We start from the raw sequence: 21,057 nt of genomic DNA, 5'->3' as shown, positions 1-21,057 counted from the left end.
ATTAACAAAGGTAAAGACATGTTCAAGAGACAGTTGTTTTTTTGTTTTGTTTTGTAATTTAATCAGTGGATTTGGGGCATGCCCAGAAAGAGGCTACCTAAGGGTATTATTTGACTAATCCCTGGAACTCTGTCAACACACACTGGAAACGAAAGCTAGAGAAGGAATGAATTCCCATTTGTGAACCAGTGTCTCCTGACTCTCAACTCTGTGGAAGCCACCCTAGGCGTGGGAGGCAGGTGGTGAGGAATTCCCAGATGCTGTGTTTCTTAGGAGGAGCTAAGATGGTCCAGGCTCCATGCAAGGGAAGCAACTTATTTCTTAGGCTTATTCCTTCCTTCCTCCTGAAAGCCCCCTGACAGAGTGCTAGATGTGGGGCAGGACTTCTGAACCTAAAGAGCAGACACTTCTCAATTATACTTTTTCCATGCATTGCCTTTGAAAAACTGCATGCCTGCTGGGCTTGGTGGCTCACGCCTGTAATCCCAGCACTTTGGGAGGCGGAGGTGGGTGGATCACTTGAGGCTAGAAATTCGAGTCCATCCTAAGCGACGTAACGAGACCCTGTCTGTACAAAAAAAAAAAAAAAAAAAAAAAAAAAAAAAAAAGTACAAAAACTAGCCCAGCGTGGTGGCCTAAGCCTCCAGTCCCAGCTACATGGGGGACTGAGATAGGAGAATCGCTTGCGCCTCGGAGGCAGAAGTTACAGTGAGCCGAGATCACACCACTGGCACTCCAGCCTGGGCAACAGAGCGAGACTCCGTCTCAAACAAACAAACAAACAAACAAACAAATAAATACCGCACGCTATCAGCCTGCTTCAGGGGCATCTCAGCAGACAGGATTTGCTGTACAAGTACATGGTACCACTGGGCTTGTAAAAAAATTATTATTATTTTTTTAATGCTCACAGATGTCTTTTGTAGATCAAAGAACACAACAGGCAAACACTGACCCTAAGGACGTGTTGTCAAAATGCTGGTTCAGGGAGAGGAATGCGGCTAACCAGAGGAACAGCGAAAAGCAGTCGCTGGTGCACCCTGCGACAAACTGGTGCAGTGGTGCCTTTCCGGGCCCTGCACACCTGTCTGTGCTCCATGTTTTTACCCCAGGTGGGCTCTGCTGACTGAAGATCCTCGCCTGACCTCTCCCCACCATTCCAGGTCTGACTTATCCAGGAAGCCAGACAACCGCCTCCTCCTCTGCCTCCTGGAATAGGGACCTACCCTCTGCACCCTCTACTTTTTGCCTTGTCGCCAGGTCGCTCCCCCCATCCCTCCGCCCCGTCCCCGGACAATACCCTCAGACTCTCCGAAAGTCCCAGCCCTCGCCCTGCCCCTCGAAGTCTCCCCACGCCGGAAGGGAGCCGTTCCACCTTTCAGGCTAGAAGACTGGCAGGGGGAGGGAGGCGGGCGCCGGGGAGTCCCGGAGAGGCGGGAGGGCGTGGCAGCGGCTCTCACGTTGCAGCCCTGCCTGCAGCTAGCTGGATGCCGGCGGGGCCAGCCCGCTCCTGCCTGCACACGGGCTGGGAAGAGCTGCCAGAGAAAACGCCGTCTGGCCGGGAGAAGCGTAAACCCTGCTCCTTCTCTCTCTCCTGAAAGGAACGGAAACGTTCCCAGCGCTGCTTAGGCGCTCTCCAAGCGCAGACTCAACTGCGGCTCTCACCGCGCTCGCTGCATCTCGCCCTTCCCTCCTGGGTCCCCGGACTTCTCTCTGACAAAGAGCCCTCCTTCCCCGAGCCGCCTGCGGTTCTTGTTACGGGAGTGGGCGAGGCATGCCCACCCGGGCCCAGGCGCAATGAAGACGCGAGAAGAAGGCTGAGCGCAGAGCGGCGCGGCCAGGGTCCCTTGGCTCGGGCCCGCGCCCCGTCTACCCGGGGTGGGGCAGGGTGGGGGTGTGCCGAGGCGTGGACTTGGGGAAGCCTTGCAGTGCCGGGAATAAAAGGGCGCCGGCTAGCTGTGCCGCGCTGGGAAGCAGAGCTGCCTCACCCCCGGCCCCGGGAAGGGCATGACCCCGGCAGACTCCCGGCAGTGACTCGCGCGCCCCAGCTCGGTGGATGCTCTTGGCGCACCGCTCCCGTGTGCGGCGGCTTCCCAAGGACAGGTGAGGACACAGGGTGGCCAGGGCGCCCCAGGGCTGCCGTGTCTGCCCGCAGGGGGTGAAGGGATTTGAGACACCCAAGGGAAAACTGGGGGTAAAGGACCTGCATGCAGGTAGATTGCACCGTTCCCCAGCACTGTTTGAAGTTGCTAAGAAATCAGGATACCTGAATTCCTGTAAATTTAAGTAACTAAAGATCAGTTAGGGAGGAGAGCCGGATCTTGAAGGAGGATGCACTGAATAGGTCTAATTAAGCCCAGACATCCCATGCCTCCTTTCCTCCCTCTCCCCAACGCGCTCCCCATCCCTCGCTCTCTCTGACCTTCAACCCCGCCATCCCGCGTTTCTAGGAAGCTGCCAACGGAATTCCTAAGTGAAGCCCACTCTGCTCTTCCAATCGGTGGGGGAAAGGGCACTTGAGGAGCCTCTTTCCAAGTTGCTCAGGCTGTGGCTACTTCAAGTCTCCTCTCCCTCCTCTCTTCCCCCACTCCTTCCCCGCCTCTTTCCTCCTACCCTTACCCAGGCTTTCCCTGGAAAGGGGACAACCCAACGCCTAGAGTGAGCTGAGCCATGCAAAAAAACCGGGACAGTCATCACGCAGATAGAAGGGGTTTGATGTCCAAGTCCCGGGCGGCGGGGACTCGCAGGGTCACCCCAGCCGCGTTCCGGGAAAGCGCGTAATTCACCCCGCAGCCAGCTCGACGCGACTCAGCGGACTCTGGAAGCTGGCCAGGGGCTCAGGGCTGCCCGCCCGGCCACTCCAGGTTGTCCGCCCCGGGCCAAGAAGAAAGTAGACGGCCTTACGCCCCCACCCCTGCTTCCCGAGGGGATTCGCAGACAGTCTCTGGCGGCCTAACTGGCGCGTGGCCGCTTTCTCCTCGGCGGAGAGACCCGACCCCGCGTCCCTGGGATTAGGGTTGTCTGGGGGCGAGTTTCCTGGGTCTCCCGAGAGGTTGGTGCCGGGGAGGGGGCGGAGGGAGGCCGGACAGGGAGTTGGGGCTGAAGAGTCCTCTGGAACGCCCGGGCCAAGTCCGCCCGCAGGCACAGGACGCTGGGGACTGGCGCGGCTGCCCTTGGAACCAGCCCAGCGCCGAGGTCAGGCGCGCAGGCAGGGGCGGGGAAAGCCCGGGCTCTGGCGAGAGAGGAAACCCCGAGGACTTTTGCAGAGCTGCAGGAGCCGGTTTGTTCCAGCGCTCAGAGGCGGAGCCCGGAGTTGTTTTTTTGCAAAGCTACCTGTGTGCAATCAGTTCTTTATGGACAGCTGAAGGGAGACGCGCCCCCGGGCTTAAGAGGATTTAACATTTTCTAGGTCACTTAAAGGCAGGGAAAGCTACAGGTTTGGGATGCTCCTCTCTTATAGGAAGGATTTTAGATTTTTATTTTTATTTTTTGAGACGGAGTTTCTCTCTTGTTGCCCAGGCTGGGGTGCAATGGCTCGATCTCGGTTCACCATAACCTCCGCCTCCCGACTTCAAGCGAATCTCCTGCCTCAGCTTCCCGAGCAGCTGAGATTTCAGGCATGCGCCACCATGCCCGGCTAGTTTTGTTTTGTTTGTTTGTTTGTATTTTTAGTAGAGACGGGGTTTCTCCATGTTGGTCAGACTGGTCTCGAACTCCCGACCTCAGGTGATCCGCCCGCCTTGGCCTCCCAAGGTGCTGAATGACAGACGTGAGCCACTAAGCCCGGCCTGGATTTTAGAATTTTTAATCAGCAGTTTGCGCTCGTTCAGAACCCGGGCAAATGGGCAGGCGCGTGTTTGCTGTGTATCCCTATTTACTTTCCATGTGTGCCACTATTTTTAAGTGAACGCCATTCAAGAGATGACAAAAATGTTAGATGACATAAGCATTGCCAGGGCACGAAGAAAATGATCACCGCCATTCTAAATGAAGTAGCTGATGCAATCTAGCATTTACCCGAGCTTTTCCATTTTTTAGTGACTCCATTTTTTTTTTCTGTTTGCCTGAATATATTTCATAAGCAGTCCCTTCCTGTTTATTGAATGATCAGAGGTTTCCCCAAACTTCCTCCCAGATTAACAGCAACTCTAAATCATCAGAAAAACTCTCTGGCTTTTCCAAGACAATAATAATAATAATAATAATAATAATAATAATAATAAAGATAGTCAATAAATCCAGAAACAACAGGATGAATATCCTTCTAGCAAATACCTCTTCAAGCTCTTCAAGAAGCTAGAATTAAAGGTTTGAGAAATATCATTAAAGGAAAGAATAGAATAAACACTTTTCTTGGGAAGTTTTAAATTCAAATATATGCAATATATAATAGCTCAGTCGTTGTTGGAGGCAGAAACACAATATTTTATTATTTCTTTTATTATAGAAACATAAATATAAACCTCTCTTTTTCTTGTTTCTCCCTCTCGCTCTCTCTCGCTCTCTCCTCTCTCTATTTCATACCCACAATTACAGAGTGCAAGATAGATTTCCAACTCATAGTATCCAAGCCAAGAATCAAGACTATATTCTATAGTCATGATTAAAGTGAATGGTGAAAAGTTTAGAAAAAATAATGTTTCATCTTTCTCAATTCCCATGGTTTAACCATCACTACAACACATCGTGTGAAGTCCTGGGAAGCTTGAAACCCTGATGCACAATTCAAATTTAAAAATTGCCCACAGGAAGTCGGTGCTACCTGTGAATAAGCGCATCTCTTTTCCTTGTTCTACCTCAGGTATCCGAGAATCAGGCACCCCGACAAGATGCCCAAGCGCGCGCACTGGGGGGCCCTCTCCGTGGTGCTGATCCTGCTTTGGGGCCATCCGCGAATGGCGCTGGCCTGCCCGCATCCTTGTGCCTGCTACGTCCCCAGCGAGGTCCACTGCACGTTCCGATCCCTGGCTTCCGTGCCCGCTGGCATTGCTAAACACGTGGAAAGAATCAATTTGGGGTTTGTACCACCTTCTTCCCGAACCATTCCACTGTTAGTGCGTGCGTCTTGATCTGGTTTTGCATGTTTGTATGTGCATTTACTTAACTTCATATGTGCATTTCCTCTGTGTAGCTCTGTCGAGAATTATTGAGCTGCAGATGGGCAAAATAGAGAGGAAACGTTTTAGTTATGCTAAATGCAGCTTTTTCGATGATTATCTGAATATATCCATCAGCTGCCACTGCTGTGAGGTCTTCCAATGAGCAGCATGAACAACTTTAGAGTTTGTTGAAAAATTCCCTTGATACCATTTCTTTAATACATTGTTGAGGTGAATGAATGAGACACACACTTAAACATATGAAGATGATTTAAATAGACTTCAGCAACGATTTAAGAATAATAAAAATAAGCAGAACATCTGTGCCATTTTATAAGTCGTGTACATGATAGAATTGTGACTTTGAGGCAGTAAAGGAATTCCTGCAGATTTTGGCTATTAAAAATATCAACATCTTTTTTAAAACATATTTTGATGTGGGGTGCCAGGTAAAATTTTAATATATTGATTTCATTTTATACACACGAATGTTTCATGGACTTAACTGTTAGTTGCTATGATCTACAGGTACTCAACTGCAATTTTAATAGTCAACAATCATTTGGAGTTCTTCAACAAAATATATTAGCTACTTTCTAGAGTCTATCCCCAGAACAATCGATTAAATTAGTGCTTGAGAAATATCCACCATGGAGATGTTTTAATAAAAATAAAATGGTCAGATTTGAGCCAATGCAAAATAACTGTAAATGTACCTGGACATCTTATAGAACAAAGTTAAAAAAAAAAAAAAACTCCCCTCTATTGACAGTGGTAGAACAAGAGAATGAAACATTGACATAATAAGATGGAAATTTCAGTGGTAGATTCAGAGAATGAAACATTGAGGGAGTAAGATGGAAACTTCCCTACTGACAGTGGTAGAACAAGAGAACAAAATGTTGAGGGAATAAGATAATAACTTCCCTAACCCATGGCAACAGACTATTAAATAGGTTTCTCAATGAAATGCTGTTAGACTCTAGGAGTTGACCATCTGAACATCCAACCACAACGATGATAGCTCATTGGGGAAAACAGCTTGGCGTTGCCAGAGGAGGGAATAGTAACATGTAAGCCAGCTTCCCTTTTCACAATCTTGTAGTTTATCAGGACACATTTCTTGTGTAATGGAAGTAAGAAAAAGGGAAGAGGTGCTAAAGCCCATTTTATTTATTTATTTAACTTTAAGTTCCAAGATGCATGTGCAGAGTGTACAGGTTTGTTACACAGGTATATGTGTGCCCTGGTGGTTTGCTGCACCTATTGACCCATCCTCTATGTTCCCTCCCTTCACCCCCCACCCCCCAGCAGGCCCTGGTGTGTGTTGTTCCCCTTCCTGTGCCCATGTGTTCTCAATGTTCAACTCCCATTTATGAGTGAGAACATGCAGTGTTTGGTTTTCTCTTCCCCTTGTTAGTTTGCTGAGGATGATGGCTTACAGCTTCATCTATATCCCTGGAAAGGACAAGATTTTCTTCCTTTTCATGGCTGCATAGTATTCCATGGTGTCTATGTACCACATTTTCTTTATGCAGTCTATCATTGGTGGGCATTTGTGCTGGTTCCATGTCTGCTAAAGCCCGTTTGAATCCTGGGGGATGGCGCATGTGATATTTGCAGAACAGAAAGTGGAGCTTTAACTGTAACTTCTTTTTCTTCCGCCCTTGGGGTGCAAAATGGCTCTGTCTAGGAATTGTTTTTTATACATGAACCATTTTAACACATGGTCCCACTTGCTGGGATTAGCCACCTTGTCTCTCAAACCCGGCACCTTGGCAGGTCCCATGCTGGGGGCACCATCAGCCAGGACTTGGTAGAACCCTCTAAAAAGCATGGGGCTGATGCAGAAATATATATATATATATATAGAGAGAGGTACTTCCTGCACAGCAGGTTTGCGTGTTTGTGTTGGGTGTTGGGAAGGGGACTATCAGGCTGGAAATGAGGGTGGAGACAGTCCCTGCATGCACCCTCCCCAAAGAGGTGATTTGTTTAATGGCTTGAGACTCATAGCACCAATAAGACTATTACCTCTGAAGTTGTTTGCATCTCATTTACAGTTTCTGGGATGCTTTTCTTCCCGTTCATTTTTAAACTGAAGTATTTTGTGAGAGCAAAACATAGCTAACCTCTAAATCACAACACCGTTTCTGATGGTTTCATTTTAAACAACTCACAAGAAAGATTGACTTTAACGTGGGAATAAAACAGACATACCAACCTGTTAATGTTTCTTTTTCCTGTTGATGCCAGTAATATCTAGAGATAGTTTTCTGTAATATTAAAAAGAAAAGAAAAATATAAAAACCCTAGAGAATCACTTCACTGTATCAACATCTATTACCTCCATCTGGTTTAATTTGTAACAGGAATTAATATACTACTTGAAAGAATCACTAATAATATCATAGTAGCATTGTTTTAGAAAAATCCATCTCAAATTAGATAATGAGTCTGGCATCTTGCATCTTTTTGGGGAAAAAGACTGAAGCAAGAGCAATGTCTAACAGATAGAACTCAGAGACTGATCTGTGTTTTAGCAGTCTGGAGAAAATATAAGACTCTCAAGGAATAAGGAATTGTTGGCCAAGTGTTCATGAAACCTTCTATTCCCACACAGCTGTTTTTAGGGTTCTTTGTCAGCATTGCTGTTTCCGGCTTGGACAAGCTAAAAGCATTTCTGAAAACTGTTTTCCAAATATTTTTTTCAGGAACCAACAACATAGCATCCACTTAGAGATGGATTTACAGACTCTTAAATGTTTTTTTTCTCTTGATTAAAAGACTGGTTTTGATGATGCCTTTCTGCAGCTTCAACAAGGGCCGTACTTGCCTATTCTATTTTAAGTTCTGCCTTGTGATATTAACCGGAACCTTTGACATAATTTTGCAAATACTGTCTGCCATAAACATTTCACAGAGTTGGTTATATATTCAGTGATTGCCAATCAATAGTGATGAAGGTCGTCTGGAATGTAAGCCAAAGGGCTAATGAGCCACGGAACTGCACTTCATGCAGGGTCATCCCAGTCTCCAGTTAGATTCTGTTCCCTGAGTGTCGTGCTCATTTCCCAGACTCTCTGCTGATTTTTAGAAGGATGCAAAAAGGGGACATGTATACCCTCGGGTTCTGAAAGGGGGTACTCAGGTGATTCCCCAGGCTTGTGTCTGTTCCAGAATATCTACCCCATTCTCACGTCTGGCATCCTTGGCATCTGCATCTACAAGCTCTCTAATGCCCCTTGAAAACAAGCAGGGGGGCCTGGCGTGGTGTCATCCCAGCACTTTGGGGGGACCGAGGAGGGAGGATCACGAGGTCAAGAGATTGAGACCATCCTGGGTAACACGGTGAAACCCCGTCTCTACTAAAAAATACACAAAATTAGCCGAGCATGGTGGCGGGCGCCTGTAGTACCAGCTATTCCGGAGGCTGAGGCAGGAGAATGGCGTGAACCCGGGAAGCGGAGCTTGCAGTGAGCCGAGATCGCGCCACTGCACTCCAGCCTGGGCGACAGAGCGAGACTCCGTCTCAAACAAAACAAACAACAACAACAACAGACAAGCAGGGGAAAGATGACAGGGTCAGACAGGTTTACTGAGCTGATGTGGAGCCCGTTCCAGACTTTGGGTGCCTTCCCCAACAGGGGGATTTATTCAGATGTGAAGGGAAATGAACCAGTATTGATCCTTTGTTCCTATCTTCCCTTCTTCACCTTGATAGTTGTTGTCATCAAATTTCTCAGGTTAAATTTGACATTCAGCTATCCATGGCTTTAGTAAGAGCCATTATGTTTTTCTCAATCTCTCTCTCTCTCTCTCTATTATCTATCTATCATCTGCCTATTACCTGTCTACCTACCTATCATCTATCTCTATCATCAATCAACCAATCTATCCCTCTACCTATATCAATATCTATATCTATATCTATCTATCTGTCATGCATCTGCCTCTCACCTTTCTACCTACCTATCATCTATCTCTATCATCAGTCAATCTATCTCTCTACATACCTATCATCTATCTATCAATCTATTGATCTATTTATGTATCATCTGTCTGCCTATCACCTACCTATCATGTATCTCTATCATCTATCTATTGATGTACTTATTCTATCTATCCATCTATCTATCTATCTGTCTATCTATCATCTATTAATCTACCTATCTATTCTCTATCATCAATTTATCAATAATCTATCTACCTACCTATCATCTCTATCAATCAATCTATCTCCATCTATCATGTATTCTATCTATCTATCTATCTATCTATCTATCTATCTATCTACCTACCTACCTACCTACCTATCATCTATCACATGTCTATCATCTATGTACCTGTCATCTATCTCTATCATCTATCAATCTGTCTGCCCATATATTACCTATGTATCTATGTACCTATCTATCATCTGTCTGCCTATCTACCTGTCTGTCATCTGTCTGCCTATCTATCTATCTATTATCTATCTATTGTATCTATCATCTGTCTGCCTATCTATCTATCTATCTATCTGACACCTATCTAAGACAGTAGTTAGCAACAATGGATGAGTTTGCCCCTGGAGAACATTTGGCAACATCTGAAGACCTTTTTGATGACCACAACTATGAAAGGAAAACGTATCACACCCTTGAAGTAAAATGTGCTGAGGAACATCCAGCTGTTTCTGACCCACTTCAGAAACTGAGCCTCAGAACCCTATCTCCTCTGTCTGAAGATCTGCCTCCTTCTTCTGGGCTCTGTTCAGGTGATATTATTTACTCCCAGAGCTCTATTCCATTGGTTGATTGGCCAGTCTTGCCTGAACATGCATCTTGGGTCTCCATTTTGGTCTTGAACCCTATTCTCCCCTTAGATTCTTACAAAATTCTCAAACATCCCATGGCAAATACAGCTTTGAATTCTTTCCCCAACACCTGTCTCTTCCAGCCTTTGCCATCCAGCAAATGATAGAATCCATCCACTTGCTCCCCTCCAAGCAGAAGTCCTTCCCCCAAGTTTGTCCTCATTCTCACTCCCACCACTCAGCAATGCCTGCTGGCTCTTCCTCTAAGTACATTTGGAAATGTTCTGTGTGCCTTCATGTTTACTGCCACACCTGGTCATGAATCCAACATCCCTCAATATCTCTGCAGGATTCACTGCATTTCTGCCTCCTTCTCTTGCCCAGCTCTGACACGTTCTCCAGGTAGTGGCCAACATTGCTGTTTTAACACATACTTCAGTTCATGTCACTCCCTTACTTAAACCCTCCAATCACTCCCTTTTGCACTTGGTGTGAAGAAAACATAGTCCTTCCCATGTCTTCTCAGCTCTTAGGTAACCTGGTCCCTGACAATCTCACCTACTCACCTGATACCATTATTTCCCCTGCTTACTGTATCTAGCGAAATGTCAGCATCCAAGAAATGGAAAAGGATTTTGATGCTGACATCAGTTCCCTTCTGTGTGTTCACCATTCCAGACAGATTACTAAATCTAGAATCCTAAATAACAATAAAGAAACCACATCTGCCCAAAGATTATCTATGATTAGAGCAGGGTTTCTTCACCTCAGCATAACTGACATTTGTGGTACTATTACCATTTTGGATAGGATCATTACTTTATGTGGTTGTCCTGTGCATTGTAAGACTTTGAGCAGCTTCCCTGACCTTCACCCATTAGATGCCAGTAGCACCCCCTTCCATAGTTGTGATCACCAAAAGTGTCTACACATGATGACAAACGTTCCCTAGAAGCAAATTTACCCCTGTTTGAGAACTACTGCCATAGATAGACAATAGACAGACAGACAGACAGATAGATGATAGAATGATAGAGTGATAGATTGATAGATAGGATGATAGACTGATAGATGATAGAGATAGATGATAGGTAGGTTGTTGATAGATAGATAATAGGATAATAGATAGATGATAGATATGATAGAATGATAGCTAGATAGGATGATAGACTGATAGATGATAGAGATAGATGAACGGTAGGTATGTTGATAGGTAGGTGATTGGATGATAGATAGATAGAATAGCTATACATATATAGAAAGATGATACATAGATGATAGATGTCTTGGATGGATAGATAATAGATGATAGATAGATGTGATGGATACACAGATATTAGATAGATAGATGCCACGATGGAACAATAATAGATAATAGATAAATAGATAGATATATGTGATGGATGAATAGACATATGATAGATGCATAGAGAGATAATAGATAGATGATAGGATAATAGGTAGATGATAGAATAATAGCTAGATAGGATGATAAACTGATAGATGATAGGGATAGATGAAAAGTAGGTATGTTGGTAGGTAGATGATATGATGATAGATAGATAGATGGAATAGATAGAGATACATAGATAGATGATAGATAGGTGGATAGATAGATACAGAGATACATAGATACATAGATAGATACGATGGATAGATAATAGATGATAGATGTGATGGATGATAGATACATGATTGATAGAAAGATGGATGTGATGGATGGATAGATAATAGAAGATAAATAGATATGATGGATGAATAGATATATAATTGATATATAAATGATAATAGATAGATGCTTGATAGATGATAGGATGATGATAGATGGATTGATAGAGAGATAGAGAGGATTATAGATTGATAGATGATAGGTAGGTAGGTAGGTAGGTAGATAGATACAGACAGAGAGACAGATAGACAAATTTGCACATGCTAAGGTAAGGTTACCAAATTTCTGCAATCTTGATGTTTAGGACTCAATCAATCTGGGTTGTAGGGGCCATCATGTGCACTACAGGATGTTGAGCAGCATCTCTATAGAGATCAAATCAATGGCCGTGCCATAAAGCGGGCAAGTTTGGTGAGTCTAAGGAACAGAAAGATGGCCAATAACTCTGAACTTTATGGCAAACAGCAAAAACCAGAGAGCTAACTAATTGTCCACCATGGAATATTCTTCTAAAATGATGAGGCCATGCCCAAGTGGACCAAGAATGAATCACTGGAAATAGAAGGAGGCATCTTGGAGCTGAGAGTTAAGAAAGTGAATGAACTGTAAGTCAACCCATAATGGAGTGAAACACTGAGGCAGCACCCAAACCAAGTTCCTAATCAGGGTCAACAAACCAAACAGTGGGCTTTTGTATAAAGCAATGAAAATCTCTGGGTGTTTTCCTCTATTGGGAATGCCTTGCCCCAAGAGATGTGTACACGGTCACATCCCTTTGTTTCTTAAGCCCTATTTCAAGTCTCAGCTCCCCAGAGAGCTCTGCCCTAGACATCGGCCCACCAAACCCCTTCTACTCTCCTTTCTGTGCTTTAATTATTTCCTTATGAAATTTACAACTAACTGAAATGATCTTTTTCATTATTTTTACCCTTCTAGTCATCCTTCTTGCTAAGAGAGCTGAGCCCTTGCCTATTCGGTTGACCCACCCAGAATAGTAAGTTGTAGACACACAAAGCTCAAATTATAGCTGTGATTGAGTTGGAGAATGAATCCATGCATGTAGAATCTGTAGCAGACATCGTTTCATATTTAGGGAAGTTCAAATAGCATCTGCCTTATTTTTCCTTTTATTTCTCCATCTCTAAAAGCATTAGAGCTTGTTTTCAGAGCCCACTACATCCTGAAGGCACATACAAAGCTGCCCTGTACAATGTTTTTGCAATTTTTTAAAGTAAAATTCAAATGATATGGCATTCACCCTTGTAGACTCTACAACTCAGTGCCATTTAGTACATTCAAACTATTGTGTACCTATCATCTCTATCTTGTTCGAAACATTTTTGCCACCCCGAAAGGAGACCTCATATCCATTAAGCAGTCATTCTCTACTCCGTCTCCTCCTCCAGCCTTTGGGAACCACTGCTTTGTGTTCTGTCTCTATGAATTTGACTATTCTGAACATTTCATATACACAGAATCATACAATAGATCAGCGGTCCCCAGCCTTTTTGGCACCAGGGACCAGTTTCATGGAAGACAATTTTTTCCACAGACAGGGTTGGGGAGGGGGTGGTTTTGGGATGACTCAAGTGCATTACATTTTTGTGCACTTTGTTTCTATTATTATTACATTGTAATATACAATGAAATAATTCTACAATTCACCATAATGTAGAATCAGTGGGAGCCCTGAGCTTATTTTCCTTCAACTAGACAGTTCCCTCTGGGGGTGACAGGATCATCAGGCATTAGATTCTCATAAGGAGTGCGCAACCTAGATCCCTCGCACGCGCTGTTCAGAATAGGATTTGTGCTTCTCTGAGAATCTAATGCCATTGCTGATCTGACAGGAAGTGGAGCTCAGGCGGTAATGCCAGCAACGGGGAATGGCTGTAAATACAGATGAAGCTTTGCTGGCTCACCCACTGCTCACCTCCTGCTGTGCAGCCTGGTTCCTAACCAGTCCAGTACTGCTCTGTGGCCCGGAGTTTGAGGACCACTGCAACAGGTGACCTGTAATGGCTTCTTTCAGTGAACACCAGGTTTCAAGGGTCACCCACATGGTAGCCTGTGTCAGAGCTTCATTCCTCTTTGTAGTGTGCATCTTGAGCAATGAATATTGCCACTGCATAGTGATTTTGCAGAAAATCAATTTAAAGAGTGAATGAGAAAATGTGTCAGGTAGACTTTTACTCTGTAGTCGGTGACTCTGAAACATAGATTTAGACTCTCTTTGCTTTTCACTCACGTGCATTGCATTTTTCCTCATGGTTGGTATTTCAGTCAAACAAAAACCTGTGAACAATTCTGAGGATGCCATCGGCAAACTCATCCTGTAAGACTTTCTTGGCCCCCTCTTGTGTGCTAGATCATTTGTGCTTGTGTCTAAATAAGAAGAAATAAGGTCTTCTTTTAAAAATAAAAATGGCGGCCGGGTGCGGTGGCTCATGCCTGTAACTCCAGCACTTTTGGAGGCTGAGGCGGGCAGATCACCTGAGGTCAGGAGTTTGAGACCAGCCTGGCCAACATGGTGAAACTATGTGTCTACTAAAAATACAAAATTAGCCAGGCGTGGAGGCACACGCCTGTAGTCCCAGCTACTCGGGAGGCTGAGGCCAGAGAATTGCTTGAACCCGGGAGGCGGAGGTTGCAGTGAGCCGAGATGGTGCCACTGCACTTCAGCCTGGGCGACAGAGGGAGACTCCATCTCAAATGAATAAATAAAATAAAACAAAAATAATAAAAAATAAAAAATGGCAACTTAGTATGGTCATTATCCATGATTGGCACTTCATTTACCCACAAGATGGGAACGAAAAAACCCTGCAAACACAGCAACAGCAACAATAAAGTCCCCGTTATAGAGGAAGGGAGACTCATGGAAGACACTGAGTACATCCAAGAATACACAGTCACCATGGTAAGATACGGGTGTCTTTAGACCAAAGCTTCACCTTGCATTCAGAGACTGAGGCGGGAGAGGCCAGCAATATCTACTTGACACTTTATTTTATTTAGTGAGTTGAAACATATGGAATCAGGCTGCAAAGTTCCTTGAAAGATAACATGGCAAAGAATGAATTAGAAACGTATCAGGTAGATTTCTACTCTGGAGTCAGCTGAAATCAGGTCTGAAATTGGTCACTTGAGTGTCTCTGAGAAGAATCATTGAATGGACGTGTTTACGAATATTATGATTCCTGTATGATTTTTACATTATTCATATTATGTATAAATTTTTGAACATCTGAATATGTTTTCATTGAATGTCTTTATTCATATAACATATTGCTCATTATTCCCCTGCCTAACTACATTTTAGTTGCCATTTTTAACTCACAGATTTTTATCATGTCTCTTTTTGTGTCTTGCTTGGCTGTGACTTTCCCTTTGATCTTCCTGGTGTCAGCCTTGTTGTACCTATTCCCTCCAGAAACTCTGTAGCAGTCCTTGACACAGAGCAATGTCTGAGTGGCTGCAGACATTATGTCCTTTAACCCACACATGGCTCTCTGGAAAAAGAATCCTCAGCAACATTACTAATGAAGAATTTGAGCTTCCAAAAAGCTTGGTAACTTCTCTGGGATAGCCAGCAGGCAATGTGAAGTGTGCCTGACCTCAAAACATGAGGCCTGGCCAGGTGTGGTGGCTGACACCTGTAATCCCAGCACTTTGGGAGACGGAGGCGGGTAGCTCACTTGAGCTCAGAAGTTCAAGACCAGCTCGGGCAACATGGTGAAACCCCATCTCTGCTAAAAATACAAAAATTAGCCGGGTGTGGTGGTGTGTGCTTGTAGTCCCAGCTACTCAGAAGGCTGAACTGGGAGGATGGCTTGAGCCCAGGACACAGAGGTTGCAGTGAGCCGAGGCTGTGCCACCACACTCTGGCCTGGACACCAGAGCCAGACCCTGTCTTGAGAGACAGCGAGAGAGCAGGAGAGAGTTTTCTATGCTTCTATCTCACCTCTACACACCGGGACCCCCATTCCCCACCCAGCTTGCAGGAGTCAACACCTTCCTTCCCCTTTATTACACTCCACAGGGAACTGCTGAGCTCGTGATTGGAAAAATGCACCTCTTTCTTCTCTTATGTGGAATTTTACCCACTGAGGAGGTTCATGGTCCTTAACATGAAATAAAACTTCATGCCCTTGAATTTCACTTATCTTTGCAGCATTATATTTTGGGGAGTTTTGTACCATGATTCCATACATTTGAATTCACTAAATAAAATACAATGTCAAGTTGATATTGACAGCTTCTCCCACCTCAGTTAACAGTGTCTGAATGCAGGTTGAAGCTTTGTTCTCACGATGCCTGGATTTCACTCTCACTGACTATATTCTTGAATGCATTTAATGTCTTCTGGGAGTCTCCTCTTCAGTAATGGGGACATTATTGTTGTTACTGTGTTTGTTTGTGGAATGTTTAAGTTCCCATCTTGTTCTAATAAGACCAAAATACCACTAGGTAATGGCAAAAAAACTTTGGAATGGAACATTGCATGGCTTAACCCCCCTTTTTTCCTATTCCTTGAAAATTTTGGAAAGTTTCTTTTTTTCTCTCTTTCTCACTTTTTTTTTTTTTTGAGATGGGGTTTTGCTCTGTTTCCCAGGCTGGAGTGCAGTGGCACAATCACAGCTCTCTGCAGCCTCGACCTCCTGGGTTCAAGTGGTCTTCTCTGCTTAGCCTCACCAGTAACTGGGACCACAGGCATGCACCATCACACCCAACTCATTTTTGTATTTTTTGTAGAGATTAGGTCTCACTATGTTGCCCAGGCTTGAACTCCTGGACTCAAGTGATCCTCTCGCCTCAGCCTCCCAAAGTGCTGGGATTACAGGCATGAGCCGCCATGCCCAGCCTGGAAACTTTCTTGAATCTCAGTTTCTGCTGTGGAAAATTAGCCTGCTTCATGGGGTTTAGGTGATAAAGGGCAAACAGTAATACAAAGAGGACAAGGCTCAATTCCAGCTAAGTTTCCCACCTTCTATGGAATCCAAAGCATGTTCATAAGGTACACAAATAGCTATGAGCCCAATTCTTTTAATATTTTACCTCTCACCAGTGTTAAATAAAGCAGAGCTTAGCTGACAACACACTGGAGTGATATACTAAAAAGAAGAGTGGAAATGTCATCTAATCAAGAAGAGAGAACCACTATATATGATTGTTCACTGACTACATGAGTCAAAATGATGAACAGGAAATAGGATCATCTTCTACTATATTTTCCCCATATGCCATATTGAATCTATACAACATTATTTCAATAAGGTGGGATGCATTTAATTCCATCTGATGTTTTCTTCGCATAAATTGTTCTTAAAGAGAAGAATGCAATTATGAAAGGAGGTCTTTGAAAAGTTTGATGCAATCAAGGTGAATGGTTTTTGAAAGTAGAGCTTATAAATTTCCTGCACTCAAAAATTTGTAGCTGAAAGGAGCTTCCTAAGCCTGGGTCTTAGGGGAGTCACATCTAACCTGGTGTTTCTGTTGACTTTGGAATTGTAGTCCAGGTTTGGGCACATATGGGTATGAGAAAATTGGACCATGCTAGCCTCTGCTGCATTTAGCTATGGGCTATTCACTTATGTTCTCTGCTAATTGATTTCCTTTTATTTAAGTGACAAGGAGAAGCAATGGATGATATCAGGCTAGATGTATTATATCTCAGCAGAAACAGTGATTTATGGTAACAGCATGCAGGCTTCTCTATTCATTTTTCAAATTGCTTATCCAGAGGTCAAGTTTAAGCATTGTTGTATGCTATTACCAATATGGCAATGAGAAATTTCTAAATTGGTCAAGAAAGTATCTTGACAATTATATACACAACAACAAAATACCAAACATTTCAAACAAAAAGAACTCCTCTTGAGGACAGGTTACAGGGAAAAACAAAACAAAAAAAGAAACCTAGCGTGTCTACAAGTAACTTTGATCATCCATCAGACATGGCAACCTGTCCATGGGAAATAAGACTGTCGGTGTCTGTGGTCAACGTTTCTATTTGGCCCTTAGCGTGAAGCTCTCTCCTTTCTTGCCATATGCAAAGCAAATTCCAATGCTGTGGATTTGCCCGTCCCTGCTAGCCATGTGTCCCTTTTTATTACTGTCACTTCAGCACAGAGTTTCCAAGACGCCTCATGTTGAATTCTAAATCCTACTGATGGACACCAAATAGCCTCCTGATCACATTAGCATATTCCAAGTCGAAGTTCTCCATGAATGTTCCTTAACAGAACGAAGACAAATAAATATGTGTCACTTTCTTCTTGACCCCAGAGATAGGGACACAAAGGGATAAACATCTTTCGGAATGGCACCCCTATAACCTCAGAATCACTATTTCATGACCAGGTGCAGTGACTCATGTTTGTAATCCCAGCACTTTGGGAGCCCAGGCAGGAGGATCACATGAGGCCAGGAGTTCCAGACCAGGCTGGGCACATATCAAGACCCTGATTCTACAAAAATAAAAAAAATATTAGCCAGGGATAGTGGCCTGTGCCTGTACTTCCAGCTACTTGGGAGGCTAAGGTGGGGGGATTGCTGGAGCCTGGGAGGTGGAGGCTGCAGTGAGCTACGATTGCACCACTGCACTCCAGCCTGGGTGACGGAGTAAGATTGTCATAAATAAATAAATACATAAATAGACTCACCATTGTACTAATTTGCTCTTGGGCATGCTAGAGAATGTTTCCCATGTGGGAGTTAAGTATTTGCTATTTATTTTCTTAATAATAATAATTATTATTACTGTTCCTTAGGTTTAATAGCATACAGGCCCTGTCAGAAACTTCATTTGCAGGACTGACCAAGTTGGAGTTACTTATGATTCATGGCAATGAGATCCCAAGCATCCCCGACGGAGCTTTAAGAGACCTCAGCTCTCTTCAGGTAAACCTGCGGCATTTGTAAATGTCACTAATTGCATCCTCTAAGACCAGTAATAAAGAATGGGAACTATGTCATTCTCCTTAATGATCAATAAAATGGCTATTTTTTGACATGAAAGACAAGTTTCATGTTACTACTCTCCAGCCCTTTGTACTGGTTTCTGTTTGGGGCTGTGGCTTTTAAACTATAAACAGGATCCTTTTGTTTTGTTTTGTTTTCCTCTGCCCTTGTAGGTTTTCAAGTTCAGCTACAACAAGCTGAGAGTGATCACAGGACAGACCCTCCAGGGTCTCTCTAACTTAATGAGGCTACACATTGACCACAACAAGATTGAGTTTATCCACCCACAGGCTTTCAACGGCTTAACGTCCCTGAGGCTACTCCATTTGGAAGGAAATCTGCTCCACCAGCTGCACCCCAGCACCTTCTCCACGTTCACCTTTCTGGATTATTTCAGACTCTCCACCATAAGGCACCTCTACTTAGCGGAGAACATGATTAGAACTCTTCCTGCCAGTATGCTTCAGAACATGCCGCTTCTGGAGAATCTTTACTTGCAGGGAAATCCGTGGACCTGTGATTGTGAGATGAGATGGTTTTTGGAATGGGATGCAAAATCCAGAGGTAAGAAGAGAGGAGAGCAGACCACTCCTGGCTGCACATTCTTTTATCTTTTTGGAGACGTTCCTTTCTCCAAGGTTCTTATATTGACTTATTCATCTTGCCTTGGATGAAATCTGAGCACCCAATCAGTAAGATAGGAACCCATACTTTAAACGTTACCACTTAAATGTTAAGCCACCTTCATTCCCCAATGCAAATGCAGTTATCCCTTAGTGAAATGTAGTGGTCAATGTAATCAGTTACATACAGGTGATGTGGGTTGCCATGGAATGGGTATCTGGAGAATCATGCCAGCCTTGAACTGCAGCTTAATGTGGGAAACTGGGACTGGGGAGGGGCTGTGAATGCATGTTCCATGAGAAAGCTACAAAGGATGCTTGGAAAAGAGCAGGCTGGTGAGGAGTGGCTACAAGGTCGTTATTTTACGGACAGGGAAGCGATGCTCAGTATTGATCCAGAGAGCTATGGCAACAAGCAGGACTTATGTGCAGCAGTTGCCACAAAGTAGATTGTGATTTCTTCCTTCCTTCCTTCTTTCCTTCCTTCCTTCCTTCCTTCTTTCCTTCCTTCCTTCCTTCCTTCTTTCCTTCCTTCCTTCCTTCTTTCCTTCCTTCCTTCTTTCCTTCCTTCCTTCTTTCCTTCCTTCTTTCCTTCCTTCCTTCTTTCCTTCCTTCCTTCCTTCCTTCTTTCCTTCCTTCCTTCCTTCCTTCCTTCCTTCCTTCCTTCTTCTTCCTTCCTTCCTTCCTTCCTTCCTTCCTTCCTTCTTCCTTCCTTCTTCCTTCCTTCCTTCTTTCTTTCCTTCCGTCCTTCCTTCCGTCTTCCTTCTTTCCTTCCTTCCTTCCTTCCTTCTCGTTCCTGTCCTTCTGTTTCCTTCCTGCTTCCGTGGGTCCTTCCGTCCTTCCTTCCTTTCCTGTTACTGCCGTTACCTTCTAGCTTTCCTTCCTTCCTTCTTTCTATCCTTCCTTCCCTTTCCTTCTTATCCTATCCTTCCTTCACTTCAACCCACTTCTTCTTCCTTCCTTCCTTCCTTCTTCTGTCTTCCTTCCTTCTTCCTGTCCTTCTTTCCTTCCTTCTTCCTTATCCTTCCTTCTTCTTGCCTTCCTTCCTTCTTCCTTCCTTCCTTCCTTCCGTCCTTCTTCTCTTCACTTCCTTCCTTGCCTTCTGCTCTCCGTTACAATCCGGTCTTTCCTTCTATCTTTCTCATCCTTCCTTCCATTCTTTCCTGTCCCTCCTTGCCTTCCTTCTTTCTCTCCTTCCTTCCCTCCTTCCTTCCTTCTTCTCTCCTTCCTTCCTTCCTTCTTTCCTTCCTTCTCTCCTTCTCTCCTTCCTTCCTTGGTTCCCACCTTCCCTCCTTTACTCCTTCCTTCTCTCCTTCCTTCATTCCCTCCTTCTCTCCTTCCTTCATTCTTTCCTTCCGTCTTTCTTTCCTTCCCTTCCTGCTTCCCACCTTCCCTCCCTTGCTTCTTCCTTCCTCCCTCCCTTTTTTCCGTCCTTCCTTCTTTCCTTCCTCCTGACTTCTCTCCTGCCTTCCTTTCTTCCTTCTGTTCTTCCTTTCATCCCTCCCTTTCTCCCTCCCTCCCTCCCTCCCTCCATCCCTTTCTTCCCTTTCTTCCTTCCTTCTTTTCTCCCCCTTCTCTAAGCCCTACTTTGCAACCTATCCCCATCCTCAGATCGCATTGTGTTTACCATACCCTGGATCTATTTCCTCAACTCCATTCTCACAGCCACTGGCCTGGGTCAGGCTCCTTTCCTTCTCTCTCTGGTAGGAAGGGGGAGCATTCTAAACAAGTGTCCCCATGGCCTTGTTAGCCCTGTTTTCCATCCACTCTCTACAAAGCAGTGAGAACATTTTTGCAGAATGTGCATCCAGCCAGGCCACACCTCTGCGTAACTGATTTTCATTGCTGTGAGGATAAGACGCACATTTGCACATTCCCTCCAAGAAGTCTCCACACAATGGTCGC

The 21,057-nt window shown here is 44.4% G+C and overlaps 1 protein-coding gene across 1 annotated transcript in view; it reads left to right on the top strand.

Annotated features, from left to right (window-relative positions):
- Window positions 1–1,965: 1,965 nt before the first annotated feature.
- The window catches only part of MXRA5 (matrix remodeling associated 5), a 34,393-nt gene continuing 15,301 nt past the window's right edge, over window positions 1,966–21,057 (top strand). Inside the window, exons 1-4 of the mRNA XM_010383487.2 lie at window positions 1,966–2,103; window positions 4,802–5,017; window positions 18,340–18,469; window positions 18,703–19,093. Coding sequence (XP_010381789.2) covers window positions 2,057–2,103; window positions 4,802–5,017; window positions 18,340–18,469; window positions 18,703–19,093 — 784 coding nt within the window. The 5' untranslated portion in view covers window positions 1,966–2,056. The remainder of the gene's footprint in view (window positions 2,104–4,801; window positions 5,018–18,339; window positions 18,470–18,702; window positions 19,094–21,057) is intronic.

Source organism: Rhinopithecus roxellana, chromosome 7, assembly GCF_007565055.1.
Source record: "Rhinopithecus roxellana isolate Shanxi Qingling chromosome 7, ASM756505v1, whole genome shotgun sequence".
NCBI lineage: Eukaryota > Metazoa > Chordata > Mammalia > Primates > Cercopithecidae > Rhinopithecus > Rhinopithecus roxellana.
This window is presented reverse-complemented; position numbering and strand designations above follow the sequence as displayed.